We start from the raw sequence: 18,375 nt of genomic DNA, 5'->3' as shown, positions 1-18,375 counted from the left end.
CTCTCTTCAATTAATTTCTTAATCTGTTGAACTCATGTAAAATTAAATAGTTTTCTAACAATGCACGTGAAAAATAATGTCATTCTCGTAAGTTATCTCTGTGTGCCTCCGTCCCTGTCTCGTATACATACATATAAAACAACATTTGAAAGGCTCGCTTCAGCAGCACATATACTAAAAAAACACTTGGTAAATTCTAGGCAGTGAGGTTTTGAGTAGTCATTATTTTCTTGAACTCTGAATTTTTGTATGACATATATCACTCTTATAAATAAAAACTTACTAATTAAAAAAAAAAGCAGTTAACGGTTAGGACCAATTTCAAGCAAGTCCTACGTATTGCAAAGCCGTAAGAACCTCATTGTATTAAGCGTACGTCAGTCCGTAAAGAATTTCAAAGTCCATCCAACATAATCGACTCACCAGGAAGTGCTGCTTTACTTATAATTCCTGTCAGTAGAGCCAGTTCCTGCAGGGACCCAGCGCTCACGTCCTGGCAGCGCAGGATTGCTTGGATGGTATCAGAATGCGAAATGAGAAACTGCAACACCTGAGCCGAGGAGAAGGGAGCGGAATGGAAAAAACAGAGGTCAACAGGAGAAAATTGTATTATGAATTTATAATTCATCTTTTTTTAGTAACGCTGAAGCCAGAAATTCAATGTCATGAATCACAATGAACGTAATATAAGAATCGTCTTTTGCATTTATGTGGCTTATTTCTTCAAGAAGCAAATATTTACCTAAAATTCACAAGAAAGATCATTTCAAAGTTTAGAAATTACTGTATTTAGAGGCTACGGTTGAAAAGTATAACTTAGAACTACTATATGAATACTGTTACTTAACTCTCAGTTTCTTTTATTTTTGTCCAAGTGGAACTAGAACAGGAGTTTAAAATAAATGGATATAAAAATGACTTACTGAATTTAAGTTGCTCTATAAAAATCTGATTGGCCTGACATGGGGACAATCACATAAAAGCTTTTGTTAAATTCTCCTTTTGATATGGTAAATACAAACGAGAGAAAAACCCTGCCCTCTAAACTGCGCCCTTCCACACTGGCATTTTCCAGCATACCATCATGGACTCAGTTTCACACGGGATGGGATGTCTCCTCAACTCGACTGAACGCCTTGAAGGCTGAGCCTCTATGCCAAAACAAGCCAAACATCTGAATCACTCAGCAACTGTGTCCCTTTTGAGGTTTTAATTCAGATTCCTGGCCTTAGCCTGTAACTGCTGGATGTGGTGCTCCGTAATCTGTGTTTTTAAAACAAGCTCCTTGGGGGATTCTGCGAAAGCCAGTACAAGAGTGGCATCAGAGAATCTTATATCATCACAATGTCCCACTTAGAATAAAAAGAAATCTTAATCTCAATAAAAGAGAAGACAGGGGAAGTCTCTGAGTTTTAAAGAACTGACCCAAAGGCCACATATGAAAGGGGTAAGATGTACTAACGCAGTATAAAACAAGATGTCGAGGCGCCTGGGTGGCTCAGTCGGTTGAGTGTCCGACCCTTGATATTAGCTCAGGTCATGATCCCGGGGTTGTGGGATCAAGTCTCACATCGGGCTGCACACTGAGCATGGAGACTGCTTAGGATTCTCTCTCTCTCACCCCCTCTGCCCCTCCCCGACTCACGTGCTCTCTCTCTTAAAAAAAGGGAAGAAAGAAAAAACTGGTGCCTAGGTGGCTCAGTCTGTTAAGTGCCCACCTTCGGCTCAGGTAATGATCTCATGGTTCTTGGGTTTGAGACCCGCACCAGGCTCTGCACTGACAACGTGGAGCATGCTTGGGATTCTCTCTCTCTCCTTTTCTTTCTGCCCCTCCCCCACTCAGGGGCGCACTCACGTGTGTGCACACAAGCACACTCTCTCGAAATAAATAAACTTAAAAAATTTTAAAAAATACATAAACAAAACAAAACAAAACACGGTGCTATGTTAGAAACAGCAGCATTCTACCCTGGTGACATAAGCCTGGAGAGTGAAGACAGGGAAAGCACATAACATTACCATGAGGTATTGGGACACAGTTCTGGAGAGTGTTGCAATAATAGGGCAAAACAATAAAGACTCCAGAGTCATAATGATAAGTCTAATCGGTGAATGGCTAGATTATATATTGTATTATTAGTTTAAAGAGACAAAGATTTCTTTTTTTGAAGGCTTCAACTGAAAAGAGAGGAAAATAAAACGAATTTCTGGTGTTCAATGAAAAAAAATTTAGTTAGAAAATTCACTTACTTCAATTACTTCGTTCTCTAAATATCACAATTAAATTTAAAAATTTAAATAAAAATTAAATCATCTATCCTTTATACTTTCTGCAAGCCCTAACACAGTGTATGGCCTCTTGCTAAATCCCTGGTTAAACCACATTTTAGAAGCAGCTTATTCCTATCATCATAACCACTTCCCTTTACAGAAGAACACGTTTCGAGCTCTTGCTTTCCATCTCACTATTCCATTCTTCACTGTGGGGTTTCATTCAAATAAGAGTATATGTAAGAATGGGCCAGTGAAGTTCACGCAAGGTACCAGGGGGCTGGCTATCAGTGCCCGGGTCTGCCACAGCGGACGGTAAACCCATGGACGCTGTCTATGCCTAGGGTTTCTGCAACTCTAAAACGCAGCCCCTGCACCAGACGACCTCCAGGGCAATGACTCTTCTTACCTGGCCTGCTGCCTGCAAGTGCTGGGCCGTGCTGGACGTGAGGATGACCTGGCACAAGCGGAGAGCCGGGAGCAGAATCTGCCGGTAGCGGTCCACGGGGGCAGGGATGAAAACTGGCGGGTCTCTCATGCCAAACATGCTTCATTCATTTCCACCCAACAAGGAGAGAGCGACAGTCCGAGAGTTAAGGGACGCTAACAGTTCCTGCCCATCTCCATGGCAAACAATCACAGGTGCCTAAGATGTGAAGCTACTAATGAGAATTCTCCATCTCATATAGACAGTAAAAACGGAGTTATTTCAATTATGAAAAAACTCAGTAAAGAAAATCTGCATAATTTGAAGACAATGCTTGGAATTTCCTAAACATATTTATTCTACTCTGAAAGCTCCCTTGGGCCATAGAAACTATAAGCAAGAAACAAATAAAAACAAGTTATTTTCCCCCAAGTTTCCCCCTCCTATACCCACAGCCAAAAATGAATCTACTTTGCCCATTAGATTTAAAAAATCAAAACTTTAAAAAGTTAAAACGAAGTTGTAAAATCACTTAACTTAAAAAAAATTTTTTTTTAATGTTTATTCATTTTGAAGGAGAGACAGAGCATGAGCAGGGGGAGGGAGAGGGAGAGCGAGAGCGAGCGAGTGAGCGAGAGACAGACACACACACACACGCAGAATCTGAAGTAGGCTCCAGACTCTGATGGGGGCTCAAACTCATGAACCATGAGATCATGACCTGAGCTGAAGTCAGATGCTTAACCAACTGAGCCACCCAGGTGCCCCTAATATCACTGAACTTTTAAGATTAGGTATTAATAAAATATTATTTATTATAAATATTTAAATTTTTAGACAAAAGAAAATGGTTGCTGAATGAAGAGAATGGACACAAAACACAGAAATAAATAAGAGAAAAGCTTTGCACACACAAGTGATTATATGCCAAGACCCAAGGAATGTAATTAACTCAATCCTCTTTACCTAAGGCGAAAATAATAGCTGTCATGTTTAAAATTTCAGAAAACAAAACAACAAAAAAAAAACCTACATTTCTTTTCTGGAGGTAAAACAGTTCTATAGTTAATCCTAGAAAAACTCAAATATTCAATTTGGCAATGGGCTTATGAAGAAAATTAGTAAAACAGTGTTATTTACTTCCAAGAGGATAGGCTAACAATGCTGCAGCCAGTAGACAAAAATGAAGAAAACAAAAACAAAAACAAAAAAACCCAAAACCCATATTCAAACTGAACCAAGAATCTGTTAAGAAGCTTGAAACTTAAAATAATTTGACTAAAAGCTTTCAAATGTACAAGCAGGTGGCAAAACGCTACAAAAAGAAAAATATAAAATACTATTCAAGTCATCAGGAATAAGAAATCCACAACAAATTATAATTTCACTATAATACTTTAAAGGACCAGTATAACTAAAAATATATATTCTATTGAACAGAACACTAAAGTTGGGAAGAAAACCATTTACTAACAAAATGCTCTCCTATTTCCCTATTACTGCTCTCAAATGGAAAGCATTAGGTCCCTCCTACTCTTACCCTTATTAGCAACTTCCATTTACTAGTAAAAGGCAGGGATGTAGGACCAAAATTTAAGTTATCAAGGTGAAAGAGTACTGCTCAAACAGAATGATAAACCAACGGCGAAGATTTCGTTTGGAACTTCTTTTTCCTCACTAATCCTTTACAATGAAGGAACAGTACGGAAACAATACCAGCGTATACGGACACTTACCCCTGCGGGTCCATCTCTGGGCGCATGTCATAGACCTGGCACTGCGCCAGTCGCACTATCACCCCAGACCTCAGCAGCTCTAAAGCGCCCTGCTGTATCTTGGCCACTCTTGTAAGAAATGCCTAAGAAGTTACAAAAGGAAAAGCATCAATACAGAAATCATATCCAAGAGCCTCAGATCAAAATGAGACTCTCTCACAGCATAGTTCTGATCTCTCATCATACTGAAGAGAAATTCCGAGCTAGCTCTGCGGGGCACATGATACACGGGATTCTCCGAGGATTAAACACAGCATATCTGAGGTGGCACAGCACAGTGCCTTGCAAGAAACAGTATTCAACTCAACTGTAGTTTTACTTATCGTCATGTGGGCATATGGGGGGGGGGGGGAGATGGTTTTGCTCATAGCTGTATCTCTAGCACCTACTGCCACACCTGGCATATAACAGGTATTTAATAAACACTTGTTGAATAAAGAAACGAGGGGGGAGTTAATAACGGGTCTAAGACTTTAGTGCTTCCATTATTGTGACTCTGTAGTATTCTCAACCAGGAGGAAACAGAGAAAACAAATCTGAAGGAAAGGAAATGATGCATTATATATGGTATTGAAAATCTCGTGTTTAAACCAGAACCAGCACAGCTACGTTGGAATGTTCCACAGGCAGCTAATACAGTCTGAATTCTGTGGCGAAGAGACAATTTTGCTTACTGCTCTCCTCAGAGCACTCAGCGTCCCATTATTCCCCATCATCAGCAACCTGAATGAGGAGCAAGCAGTTCCATTACCCGGCTAACCCTCTCGGGATCACTTCAACTCATCTTTGGCATGCTTCGAAGCTACATTTCTAACACATGTTCCAAATTTAAAACTCTTTGAAATGATTATAGCTTACATGACAGAAATACTAAAAATGTCGGCCACATTCACGTTCTTTAATACATCTATTGATCTAAGAGGAAGTGAGCGGTTGATCTAACTTCAAATAAATACAAAGTCTTACCATTTTGGATTCGTAAGTATAAAGGGCTTTTAAGAGGGGAGGTTGTGGCGTTAATAAGCTCTGCAAAGTGTGGTCATCTTCTACCAAGCTGTCCACGAGCACCTTCAAGTAGCCACTGTTAGAAAGATACAAGAGCCACTGCTGCTGTTTATCTACAGAGACGATCCGATCAAGTAGAGCCAGTGCCAGCATCTGAAGAACAAATCAAAGCCCAAAACATGGAGATGGCCACCAAAACCAAGGACAGAAACTCCCTTGATATGAAAATATTTACAGCTTTTCTTACAAGGGAAATGGTAGCTTGCAATTACATTTTATTTTGTTGTTTTTTTTTTTTTATTTTTGAGAAACTTGAAAGCTGTGTATACAGAATTTTGATTTATTAATAAAAGGAGAAAAGAGACTTGTTAAAAATAGCTTTTTCCCCTAATGGTGAAGTATTACATGCACATTACAGGAAACCTAGAAAACATAGAAAAGCATATAGAATATATGTGGCCTGATAAACACTGCTACTCCATTTTGGTCTCTCTCCTCTTCAGTCCTTTTTCTATGCATAACAACACTTAAACTGTTTTGTTTTGAACATAATTAAGAACTGACTACACAGTTTATATTCATCCTATTTCTTAAAGGCCTGTTTCCCACCATCTTCAAATACGTCTGACCCCTGAACAACACGGGGGTTAGGAGCACAGTTGAAAATCCATGTATAACTTTTTGACTCCCCACAACCTTATAATTACTAAGAGCCTACTGCTGACCAGAAGCCTGGTGGATACATAAATAGTTGATTAACACATATTTTTTATCTTATATGTATTACATACTGTATTCTTCCAATTAAGTAAGCTAGAGAAAAAAAAATGTTCAAAAAAGAGAAAATACATTTACAGTTCTGTACTGTATCTGTCAAAACAAATCTGCACAGTAAGTGGACCCACGCAGTTTAAACCCGTGTTGTTTAAGGATCAGCTGTATATGATTCAAATACTATGAAACTCTTCATTAGCAGGAAGTTATCTTCTCATTGTATTATCACCAGTGTGGTACAGTATTTTAAAGAATTATAAATGCAAATTCCCCTCCACAAAGCGAAGAAAGACATATTCAGTATAAAACCTGTGTACCCAGTATTCTCTTAACCAAAGATCTTTATTAAGCAGCATTTCTACCAGTGTAAGGCTAACCTCACAATCAGCAGAAAGATTATGCTGAGGGAAAATTCTGAACTGAGATTCTGAACAGAAATAAAGAAAACAGATGAATAAATAAAATAGAAATTTCAAATTATAACAAATAAGAAAATTCAGTAGGGGCGCCTGGGTGGCTCAGTTGGTTAAAGCATCTGATCTCAGCTCAGGTCATGATCTGGTGGTTTGTGAGTTCGAGCCCCGTGTCGGCTCTGTGCTGACAGCTCAGAGCCTTGAGCCTGCGTTGGATTCTGTGACTCCCTCTCTGTCTGCCCCTCCCCTCTCTTTCTTTCTCTCTCTCTCTCTCTCAAAAAATAAACATTAAAAACAATTCACTAAAATATATTGCAGACAATAATTCTCAATATATAACATGCATTTGCAAAGTTAATTCAGTTTATACCTTAATAAGTCAAAATATTTATTCAATTGTTATACTAAACAGGAGTTACTGTACCCTTCCAATCTCATGGCCATCACAAGCATCTCGACAGACCACTTCCATGAGGGCAGCACCGTAGCTCTCAATGATGGCTATGTTTTCTCGTTGTAATTTACTAAATACATCTTCAGGGGCTGTCAGCCTTTCCCACATGGTTTTCTTGGCTAAAAGGGTTACAACAGAAAATATTTAAAACACCCCAATAAAGAACAGTGTGATGACTGAGCTTCATATAGACTAGACAAGAAAAAAAAAATCCCTCCATTATTTCATGTAGTACCCAAGGACCCACCAACCAATGGGTCTAGGCAGCTAAACTTCAAAAACACAATGCACACATTGTACACTAAGGTGACAACTGTGTTATGAAAAGGATAAACTCCCTATTCTTAAATAAATCAAATGAACTACTTTTTTTAATGTTATTTTTGTGAGAGTAAATGCACACATGTGCGTGCACATGAGCAGCGGAGGGGCAGAAGGAGGGAGAGAGAGAATCCCAAGCAAGCCCCATGCTCAGTGCAGAGCCTGAGGTGGGGCTCATTCCCATGAACTGTGAGATCATGATCTGAGCCAAAATCAAGAGTCAGACTGACTCAGGCACCCACACGCCCAAAATCAAAATGAATTATAAGACAATAAGAGAACCAATATCCTGTATTTATTCTGCTAATCAAGCTATTTTCATCCTTTATTGGGATCTATGAGAATTTTGACTAAAAAAAGTTAGGTACAAAGTCGACAAAAATCTGCTTCCAAAAAAATCAGATTTTATTTATATTTTGTAATTGAAATACTTATTAAAAATACTTATTAAAAAACCATACCCCTTATGAAAATAATTTAAATATACAAAGATAATTAAAGATATGATCATATATTTTACTAAGATTCATGTAAACCTTCTAGAAGAGTTTCAAAAATGTATTACATAAAGCCATAACCTGTATTTCAAACCAATCTTATGACTTTTTACAACTACTACACGGCAACTATTTTTAAATCAGGGAAAAGTTCTCAAGATGAACTGATCAGAACGGAGAGTATAAACGAAGAAGGTTTAATCATGAAAAATAAAAGTAACCCACATTGTGCCTTACGTCTCATTATAATGTTCGCAGAAGGCAAACTTGCAGAGTTTTAATAATATTTTTCCCCCTCAAATATTTTTACCACTACTTTTAATTTTGTTTCAGTCGTACTTATTTTTAATTTCAATAACCGTCAAAGGAGGGTATGGGATTTTTATGTTTCTCAATCACATCACTCCCTCACATCATCTGTCCCCATCTCCTGCTCAATCTCATCTTCCACTCTTTCCCTCTTCCGCTGGCTGCCACCACATGACCCTTTCTGTCCCTCACATTCACCACTTTGGTCTCAGGATCTCTGCACTTTGATCTTTCGGGTTTTTCCTCAGATCTCAGCATGGCTGCCTCGTCTTCATCATTCCAGCCTCTAACATCACTTCTCAGCTACATCCAACACGCCCTACACATACACAGCACAGCACTATCTCATTTTCTGCATAGTACTTATTTACCAGTACATCAGGTTGTGTTACATCTGGATTCTGTCTTGCCCACCATTATTGTCCTGGTATTTAGCACAGTGGCTAGCACAGTAGCGCAATATTAATTACTGACGGACAGGTTAGAGAAAGCTCAGAAATGTGCTCCAGGGATGCCACCAGATGCCCTCAGGATGGGTTTTCAAAAAGCCAGCCTGAGGAGCTATAGCACCTTTTCTGGTTTACACACAGGACCGCTACAAAATTGTCTGAATAAAGGTTGTGAATAAAAGTCTGAAAGCCACTACTTTGTAATTTGTAGTTTTAGCCACAGATTCCAGATTTCAAACTGGCTGAAATGAGGGCAGAGGGCTGCTGGAACATCACTCTCCGGACTCCTCCACACAAACCCTGAGACACTCCGCCAGGAGCCCCCTTTTTCACAGAGAAAACTGAAACCAAGGGTTGCAGAAGACCAGGCTTAGTCGTAAAGAAACAACTTGATCTGCGTTTTCCAACTGTGAACAGATCTCCAAGTTCCACATTTTATTAACAGTGCCACCTAGAACTAAGAAAATTCTAAGGCTGCAACTTAATTAGAACTTTCTTTTAAATTTTCGTTTTTGGAGGGTAAATTAGTTCATTAGAAACCACCAAATTAGTTTCTTTTACACCAAACTGTTCCTTCTTCCAACATACCTTATAAATCACTGCCATACAAATTTTTCTAAATACCAACTTCATAGCACTTTTCTCAGTAACTTAACGTGGCCATCAACTGCTTATTCCAACTAGCTTTACCACTGCAATTTCATTTGCAAGGTCATTAATATGGTCCTACCCTTTCACTCCATTTTATTTCCCATCAACCGTTATTTTCCACAACCCTTGCTTATAGCAAAGACATCCTCCTTAGTCTTTACTCCCTCCTAAGTTTGGGCCTTGCTTGAAGAGCCCTCCATTTAGTCCTATGTAAATACAACTTCACCTGCAAAGCCCAGTGAAAGTCTTGATTTTTCTTCTTCTCATACCTCTTACAATTTATACTTGGGGTTCAAAAACTAAGGGCTGAGAGCAAAATCTGACCTGTTTTTATAAAGCTGTGATGTGACAGAGCCATGGTCACTCAACTGCAGTCTCTGGCTGCCTTCACACTATAAAGGCAGGGGTGAGTAGCTGCAACAGAGAGCATATGACTTGCAAAATCTAAAATATTCACTAACTGGCCTTTACAGAAAAAGTTTGCTGGCATCTAGCCTGTATCACCCAACTTAATGCTTCCTGTTTTATAAATACATATACTGTATTTATACAGTATTTATACTAGAGTATAATCCTTATGAAAACAAGAACCTAATTAATATTTCCTGCTTTTGGAATAAGTGAAAATAATCAACCACCAAATGAGATCAGATTTTTATTCATATTGTGAAAAACCGGAAATAATCTAAATGTCCAAAAACGGACAAGCTAAGTGATGGTATACCCATAAGTGACAAAATGTATAGAGCTATTAAAAATATTATTTAACAAAGAAAAAAGCTCATAAAATACTGAGTGAAAAGACAAGGGAGATTTTAAGTCAATATGGCTGGCTATAACAAAATGTTGCAATAGTTATCTTAGCAGGGTAGAATGTGGGACTTCTTCTTAGCTTTGTTTATTAGTATGTTCTAAATTTCCTCATTCAGTATTTATTTTGAAATAAAAAACAAAAGCTAAAAATATTTTTTAAATGACCAATTATTAATTTTTAATCAGGTTCTCAGGTTCTAGGACTTGACTCAGGTTGTAAAGAATAAAAGTGATGAGAAATGTACATCTAAATTCACATCAAGCAAAGAGCCTGCATTTTACTACACACACCCATAGCTAGAGCTAGTATTTTTAAGTCACTTGTTGGAATCAGACTCAAAGAACAGAGTCAAGAGCAGGCAATATGCTCTATATAATCCTTTTAGTCCCACTACTTTATGACTTACAGGTGTATTTATACTATAATGCCAGATCATACTAATGCCTAGACCATAACAATTTTTAATGTCACAATAAGATTATCAAAAAAAAATTTTTTTTAAGTTTATTTATGGGGTGCCTGGATGGCTCAGTTGGTTAAGTGACCAATTCCTGATTTAAACTTAGGTCATGATCTCATGGTTCATGGATTTAAACCCCATGTTTGGCTTCGCACTAATATCACAGTCTGCTTGAGATTCTCTCTCTCTCCCCTCTCTCTCTCTCTCTCAAAATAAATAAACTTTTGAGAGAGAGAGAGAGAGAGAGAGAGAGAGAGGCAGGCAGAGAGAGGGAGAGGCAGAATCCCAAGCAGGCTCCATGCTGTCAGTGCAAAGCCCAACTCGAGGCTCGAACTCATGATCTGTGAGATCATGACCTGAACTGAGACCAAGAGTTGGATGCTTAACTGACTGAGCCACCCAGATGCTCTGGTTCTCAAAAATTTAATAATGGCAATAGATTGTCTTTTCTAATCTTCTTTTTAAAAAAAGATGAATAGATATTATGGTTTCACAAAGAACAGGAATATTCTTGCTCAAAGGTCACAAGAGCCCAAAAGAACTATGAGCAGAGAAGAAAATTCCTTATGTTTATGACAATTTCTAATTCTTATAAAGAAAATACAAAACTGAGTATCATTAACTTACCAAATTTAAGGGGAAAAAAGAGCCAATTTAAAGGAAAGAGAACCTATGAAAAAAAGCTCATAATGAAAGTACTTAAAATTGCAACAATTTAATCCATTTTACTGAGATTATACAGAACATTCAAACAGGGCTAAACTTACGAAAATAAAACTAAGGAAGATGCACTATATCATGGCTCTGATGTGTTAGCATAACTTTCTAAGTTGGCTTTATAAATAAACTTTTATTGAAAATAATAATCTCATAAAAATGTGCTGAAAATGTGTATCTTTGTAATTATCTGTATTTAAATGTGAAGTATTTTTATAATACTAAAGCTGAAGAAACAAACGAATAAAGAAATTAAGAATACAGCAACAGGGCTTCATATTAAACATTTACGCTTTGGTCAAATTGTCTGTATTTTCTCCCATGGTCACTGGTAGAAATGAGAAAAAATAAAAGATAAAAAGAATAAAAAGAGGGGTGCCTAGGTGGCTCAGTCAGTTAAGCGTCCAACTTCTGCTCAGGTCATGATCTCACGGTTTGTGGATTTTGGCCCGGTGTCGGGCTCTGTGCTGACAGCTCAGAGCCTGGAGCCTGCTTCAGATTCTGTGTCTCCCTCTCTCTCTGCCCCTCTCCCATGCGCACTGTGTCTTCCTCAAAAACTGATAAAAATCAACACTTAAAAAGTTTAAAAAAAAAAAAAAAAAGGAATGCAAAGAGAGATAGTCATGATGCCAACTCTTGTCAACTAACCCCCAGGGATTACATATGCAAAAAAAAATGTCAGATTTTAACTACACTGTTCTTGACATATATGAATCTTCCAAAGAATTTTACTCAAGAATATATGCTTTTGTTTCTCCCCACATCTGCATTGCCAACTCAAGGTGATGGAGTCCACCTACAGTGATTTTCACAAAGCTAATATATGCTTAAGAGCTAACTGAATTTCCTTTCCCCTAAACTGTGTGCTCATATCCTTTGACCATTTTTTCTACTGGGTTTGATTCGTAGGTGTTCTTTACGTATTAGAAATTAGCCCTTTGTACTATGAGCTACAAATACACTGCTGGTAGGTATTACCTATCAAATTAAAAAGAAATAATTACAAATTACAAAAAGACAACAATAACAAAAAGGATGAAGACGTGAGATGCTATGGCCAGGAAAAGGAACATTCTATTAAAAATAGGGAAAACTGAGCCACCTGGGTGGCTCAGCTGGCTCAGAATCCCACTTCAGCTCAGGTCATGATCTCACGAACTGTGAGTCTGAGCCCCACATCAGCCTCCACCCTGACAGTGAGGAGCCTGCTTGGGATTCTCTCTCTCTCCCTCTCTGACTCTCCCCCATGTGCATGCTATGCTCTCTCTCTCTCTCAAAATAATAAACTTGAGAAAAAAAAATCAAGGAAACTGATTTCTAATATCAGATCTGCCACAGACAAGCAAGTCATTTCATCTCTGTGAGTAGGATTCTTTTTACACAAAACAGGAAAAATAGCTGCCCAGTATCCAGTATACATAGTTATGTTAAAAATAAAGTAAAAGAGGTATGGAAAAATAAGTATGTAGACATTAAAAGTTCAGGTCCTGTTTTAAAATAAAATAGAAAGTAGGTACCATGTCAAAACATGCACATACACATACAAAAGTAGGTATCAATAAATATTTATTAAATTTAGTATTTCTAACTTGAAACTTAAAAACACTAGTGTCTAGGAAATGCAGTGCTTTGCTATTTAAAATAAGTCCAAATAGGGCACCTGGGTGGCTCAGTCGTTCAGCATCTGACTTTGGCTCAGGTCATGATCTCACGGTTCGTGAGTTCAAATGGCACATCAGGTGAGTTCAAGGCCCTGATTCGGGCAAAACATGAGCGCTGTGTGAGCCCCGCTTCTATCTCTCTCTCCTCCCTTTCTCTCTGTCTCTCTCTGCCCTTGCTCACTTGAGCCTTGCCCCCCCCCCCCCAAAAAATAAGTAAGCAAAATAAGTCAAAATAAGCAGCAATTAAGTGGTAAAAAAAAACAAAACAAAACAAAACAAAACTAATTAAAGGATGAAATTAAAAATACATCATTTGAAAATTAAAAACAAAGGAGAATTTTCTTTTGTGGTCACACCACTTTATTACATCTTGATAGTGACACCTTATAAAAAGTATGTTGTAGAGCTCTACCTAGTGGTTAAGTAGTGACTTTGCCAATTCCACTAAATCTAACGTTAAAAAATTTTCAGACAAGAGGAAAATGGAGAGGTGTGTTGGAGGGGGAGGAGTAGAGAGTGGAATCCCCATTATCATCTCTTAAGAAAAGCTTCTCTCTGTTTAAAAAGCTTCTCTGAACTATTCTTTTGAATGATCCTAAAAATTTTTGTGCTTTGTTTAAGTGGGTAGGCCATTTCTACAAATACATCATTTGGCTATTATTATCTCCTTAGAAAGACATGTAAAAATATTAGCCAGTAAAGAATAATATGAGATAATCTGGGTCTTACACACAGAGTGGTTTTTAAGAATCTGTGTACAGGGGCGCCTGGGTGGCTCGGTCGGTTAAGTGTCCGACTTCGGCTCAGGTCATGATCTCGCAGTCCGTGAGTTCAAGCCCCGCGTCGGGCTCTGTGCTGACAGCTCAGAGCCTGGAGCCTGTTTCAGATTCTGTGTCTCCCTCTCTCTCTGCCCCTCCCCTGTTCATGCTCTGTCTCTCTCTGTCTCAAAAATAAATAAATGTTAAAAAAAAAAAATTAAAAAAAAAAGAATCTGTGTACAAAATAGCAAATACTCATAAAGGTTCTCAGACGGGTATCGGCAGTCCATTATCAAAAGGTGCTTATGACAAGTTCTTAAATAGCAGGACATTTCTGGTGTAGAGTATTATACATTCATTTGCTGAATGGCTAAAAACATTTTTCATATCTGGAGACCAAAAAGGCCAGATTATTACTCTTAATTAACAATGCTAATTAAGGGTGCCTGGGTGGCTCAGTCAGTTGAGTGTCCAACTTCGGCTCAGGTCATGATCTCATGGTTTGTGAGTTTGAGCCTCGCGACGGGCTCTGTGCTGACAGCTCGGAGCTTGCAGCCTGCTTTGGATTCTGTGGCTCTGTCTCTCTCTGCCCCTCCCCCACCTGTACTCTGTCTCTCAAAAATCAATAAATGTTAAAAAAATTTTTTTAAATGCTAATTTTATTTTAGAAAGTGGGATTTATCAATATTTTAAATAGGCATTACCTTTGACCAAGAAATTCTACCTCTTGGAATTTATTCAAGAAAAACTTCACATTAGTACAAAAAGATATAGGTACACTATTGATGAGGGTTTAAACTGGCAGAAAGCCATTTGGTAGGAGCTTTTTTCTTTTTTTTTTCATAGAGCACTCACACAAGTGGGGGAGGGATATAGGGAGAGGGAGCAAAAGAATCTTAAGCGGGCTCCACGCTGAGTGTGAGGCTAGATCTCACAACTGTGAGATCGTGACATGAGCTGAAATCGAGAGTCAGATGCTCAACTGACTGAGCCGCCCAGGCGCCTTTGGTAGAATCTATTAAAATAAAAATGCGCATAGTCTTTCACATGGAAATCTTACCATGAAGCATTCTTCTTGAAAAATACAAAGGCATATAACAGAACGTTTGATGCAGCATATTTGTGACAGTAAAAATTAGAAACAATGGAAGTGTCTATGAATAATGCAAATGGTTAAATAAACATTACTTCCGTATTACAGAACAACGGAGACATCTGAAAAGATTCAACTAGATATGCACCGTGATGCTCTGCAAAGGGGAGAAAGACCTGTACACGCTATGTACAGCAGACCGTTCAGTGGGACCAGAGAAAGAGAGGGAATTAAAAACGCATACAAGCTAAAGTGGTATTTGAGGTTTTTTTTTTACAGTACTCATGTACTATCGTCTTAATTTTAAAAACTACACATTCTTCCTCGACTTCACATAAGTGCTTTCATGATTCCATAAAGACTCATTTTATTACAGCTTTACTTAGCCAAAAGACGGAAAACGGATTTTTTTTTTTTAACTTAATCTCTACAACAGAATCTCTAAAAATCTCTGAAACAGAAAAGGTCAGAAATCTATCTGGTTCTACCTGCTTCTAATGTGTCTGGTTCATCTGGTCTCTGGGCAATCTGTAAGTAATACAACAAAGAGCCGTACAGGTGTGTCCTCACTCGCTGGAATCCGCCACCTAAGGAGATACAGAGTGCAAACCCTGTTTCAAATGAAAGTTAAAACAAACACAAAAGGTGCGATTTGTAAGAAATTTAGATGAAAAAACCTGTCTTCAAAATGAAGTCTAACAGTTTCTTCAATATGATGTGAAGCGAAGAGTCTCCAATAGAAGCAAAACCCACCACCGGGTTCTCTGCTGGAGAAGGTGACGAGAAGGAGCTATCGAGCATAAAAGCGTAATGGGTCTCTCCGGGTCCCAAGACTAATGGTTGCTTCTGTTCAGTGCGAACGGCTTGGCTCAGGTGAGCAGTCAAGGTGAACACGGCACCTGCTACCACTGGCATTAACTCCTGCGCTGCTTCATCATCTAGTATCTTAAAGCAGAAAGACAAATCAGCTACAGTCATTAACAGGTTTTATATACCCTGAGCTTTCACCTACCATTAAGAATATAAGAATGGAATGTCATTGATCAAAGAAAATAAAAGCTAATATATAGAAAAATTTAAATATGATACTGGTAACGTGTGTTCTTAACCAGAAGGGATTCCTATCAGGATTCCTTAGAGAGGTCTTTAATGTAAATTCACACAAGTGGTCACCCACCAGAGTGTCCCATTCAGTATGTCTGGGGTGGGATCCAACCGTGTATTTTTAAAAAGCTCCCTACATGATTGTGATACCTACTTTGGTTGAGAGCCATTACCGTACAGAAGACTTTCTCAAGGATCGCCTTAACACTGGCAATACACAACTCTATTTATTCCTAACATAAAAGGGGAAAAAAAGGATGGTGGGAAACTGTGTTTTTAAGTAGTATATAAAGATCTGTTCAGCAATACGGGAAGTAACTAGGAAGTAAGGAAGTTCAGGAAGCAATTTAGGAAGTACGTTACCTTATCATGCACATCTTGTAAGATATCACGGATAATCAGCTGCCGATCCTCTGCCTGAATGAGGTCCTGGGGACAAGCTGTGAGTATAATCTCCACCAGCTGCCTCCATGACTCCAGCACGTGCCGTTTTGCATGAAGACACTGCAGCAGCTTGTTTCTTCCTACCACATACTGAAGTATAGTGCTGATTTCCTAAAGCCACAGAAATTGAATCACAAGGTTAACAAATGGGCAGATAATATCTTTTACCAAAAGGGTCCGATTTTAACTTTATCTTTTTTAGTAATCTCTACACCCAATGTGGGGCTCCAACTCACGTCCCTGAAATCCAGAGTCGCACACTCCATCAACTGAGCCAGCCAGGCACCCCAACAGAGTCCTATTTTTCAAGAGTTATTTATTCTGTCAGTTAACCTGAACACATCTGTAGTATATTTAGGAAACCTTCCACGTGCATGCCAGTCAGCAGAGGTGGTAGGGGTTTTTTAACCCCATTTTCTTTGTAGTATCTACTTACACTTACTCTAGAGCACTGGAATTGCCTAAAACTCAAGTTCAAGGGCATGTCTCCCTGACATATCTTTTATTTCTTTGCTTCTTGCTTTGGCCTAGCCACCTGTGTTTCCATGTGTGTGGTTCTTCTCACCTGACCTCTAACCCACTGCTCCCCACCTGTGATGAAAAACCACTCTCTCTTCCCTCACCGACAGAGAACAAGGGAAGTCTAATACACAATATGGACAGGTTGCAAATCCTAAACTAGCCTAGCAGAAAAAAAAACGTTACTTACTCTGGCATCCAGATATTAACTTCAGTTTAGTTTACAAGTTTTAAAGTCAAAAATGGAAGATTCCATTAAGGTTTAATTTCAAGTAGTTTACTAACTGATGAACTACAAGTCAATTTACAGTTTTGTCTTCTAACTGGCAGTTAAATAGGTAGAAGATTCAAACTAACAAGTTCTCAATAGGGCTTACCTCCATCAGGAGAGGTCTCTGTCCTATGGCTGCCATACCCTGGAGGGCATTTACTTCAGCTACAAGGACTCTATGAAGAAGCTACAGAATTGAGAAAAGAGTGAAAAATCAGACCATTTCAGAATAATTACCTCTAGCAATTACTATAAACTGCCTTAGTGGAAACAGTTTTGGATACCTCTATATATAATCTATAAGTGACTCTGTTCGGTCTCCAGTCAAAAACATTAGGTGTCCCTCACATTACTGAGTGGGACCAAGGAGCCTCTGTGGCAGGTAAGTTAGCGCAAATGCCCTTGGATATCTTCTTCCTATTAGTGAGACCATTAGCAGTTAGCTGGTAGAGAGTAAAACCATTCCATAGCTAGGTGGCATGACTACTATCAGGAAGGTGATGGGGAACCTTTTAAAGAGGTAAAGCTAGTGTCGCCTATTCTGTTTCATTTCCCTGCTGTTAGAAAAGTGAAAACCACAGTGTAATAAACCAATACGCTTATCAGAAAACAACTGCATGGTTCTCTTTTTGTCTGAGGACTCAAAGTCTAAACCACTTGATACTGCACACACTTTAAAACAATCCTTACCTTGACGTTGCAGACTGTCTGTCCCCGTAAATTCTTGTGTTCACAGTTAGCAATAACTTGCTCGATCTGGGCCCGATCAAAGAAATCCAACTGCAAAGGCTCAGGGATCTCCTGACTGAAGTCAATCGAGTCAAGAATGCTTAGAATCTTTCGACGTACTAGAAAAAATAGAAAGTGGTTCGATTTTATTTGGGATGGTGAGGAGAAGAGCAAACCGTTGTACTCAGCTCACTCTCAAAGATAGTGCTAGGTTCAATAAAGGGAGTTGAGGGGGTACCTGGGGGGCTCAGTTGGTTAAGCGTCCAACTCTTCATTTTGGCTCAGGTCATGATCTCACGGTAGTGAGATCGAGCCCCGAGTCAGGCTCTGTGCTGAGCATGGAGCCTGCTTGGGATTCGTTCTCTCTCCCTCTCTATCTGTCCTCCCAGCTTACGCTCGCACTTTCTCTCTCAAAACAAATAAATCAACGATGGGGGGGGGGGGGGAGAAAGAAAGGAT

The 18,375-nt window shown here is 38.8% G+C and overlaps 1 protein-coding gene across 2 annotated transcripts in view; it reads right to left on the bottom strand.

Moving 5' to 3' along the window:
- NUP205 (nucleoporin 205) overlaps positions 1-18,375 on the bottom strand; it is an 85,540-nt gene that overhangs the window by 17,370 nt on the left and 49,795 nt on the right. For both annotated transcript variants that reach the window (XR_008420169.1, XM_053896879.1), the window contains exons 26-35: positions 17,878-18,035; positions 17,294-17,374; positions 16,317-16,508; positions 15,527-15,794; positions 15,338-15,436; positions 7,090-7,238; positions 5,440-5,631; positions 4,435-4,556; positions 2,681-2,819; positions 424-550 (exon numbers count right to left, since the gene is read on the bottom strand). Coding sequence is in view for 1 of the 2 variants with exons in the window: in XM_053896879.1 (XP_053752854.1) it covers positions 424-550; positions 2,681-2,819; positions 4,435-4,556; positions 5,440-5,631; positions 7,090-7,238; positions 15,338-15,436; positions 15,527-15,794; positions 16,317-16,508; positions 17,294-17,374; positions 17,878-18,035 (1,527 nt within the window). In the remaining variant the exon portion in view is untranslated. The remainder of the gene's footprint in view (positions 1-423; positions 551-2,680; positions 2,820-4,434; positions 4,557-5,439; positions 5,632-7,089; positions 7,239-15,337; positions 15,437-15,526; positions 15,795-16,316; positions 16,509-17,293; positions 17,375-17,877; positions 18,036-18,375) is intronic.

The sequence above is a fragment of the Panthera pardus genome, unplaced genomic scaffold (genome assembly GCF_024362965.1).
Source record: "Panthera pardus isolate Hobbes unplaced genomic scaffold, ASM2436296v1 HiC_scaffold_8, whole genome shotgun sequence".
Taxonomy (NCBI): Eukaryota; Metazoa; Chordata; class Mammalia; order Carnivora; family Felidae; genus Panthera; species Panthera pardus.
Note: the sequence above shows the minus strand (reverse complement) of the source record. Positions and strands in the feature narration are given on the sequence as shown.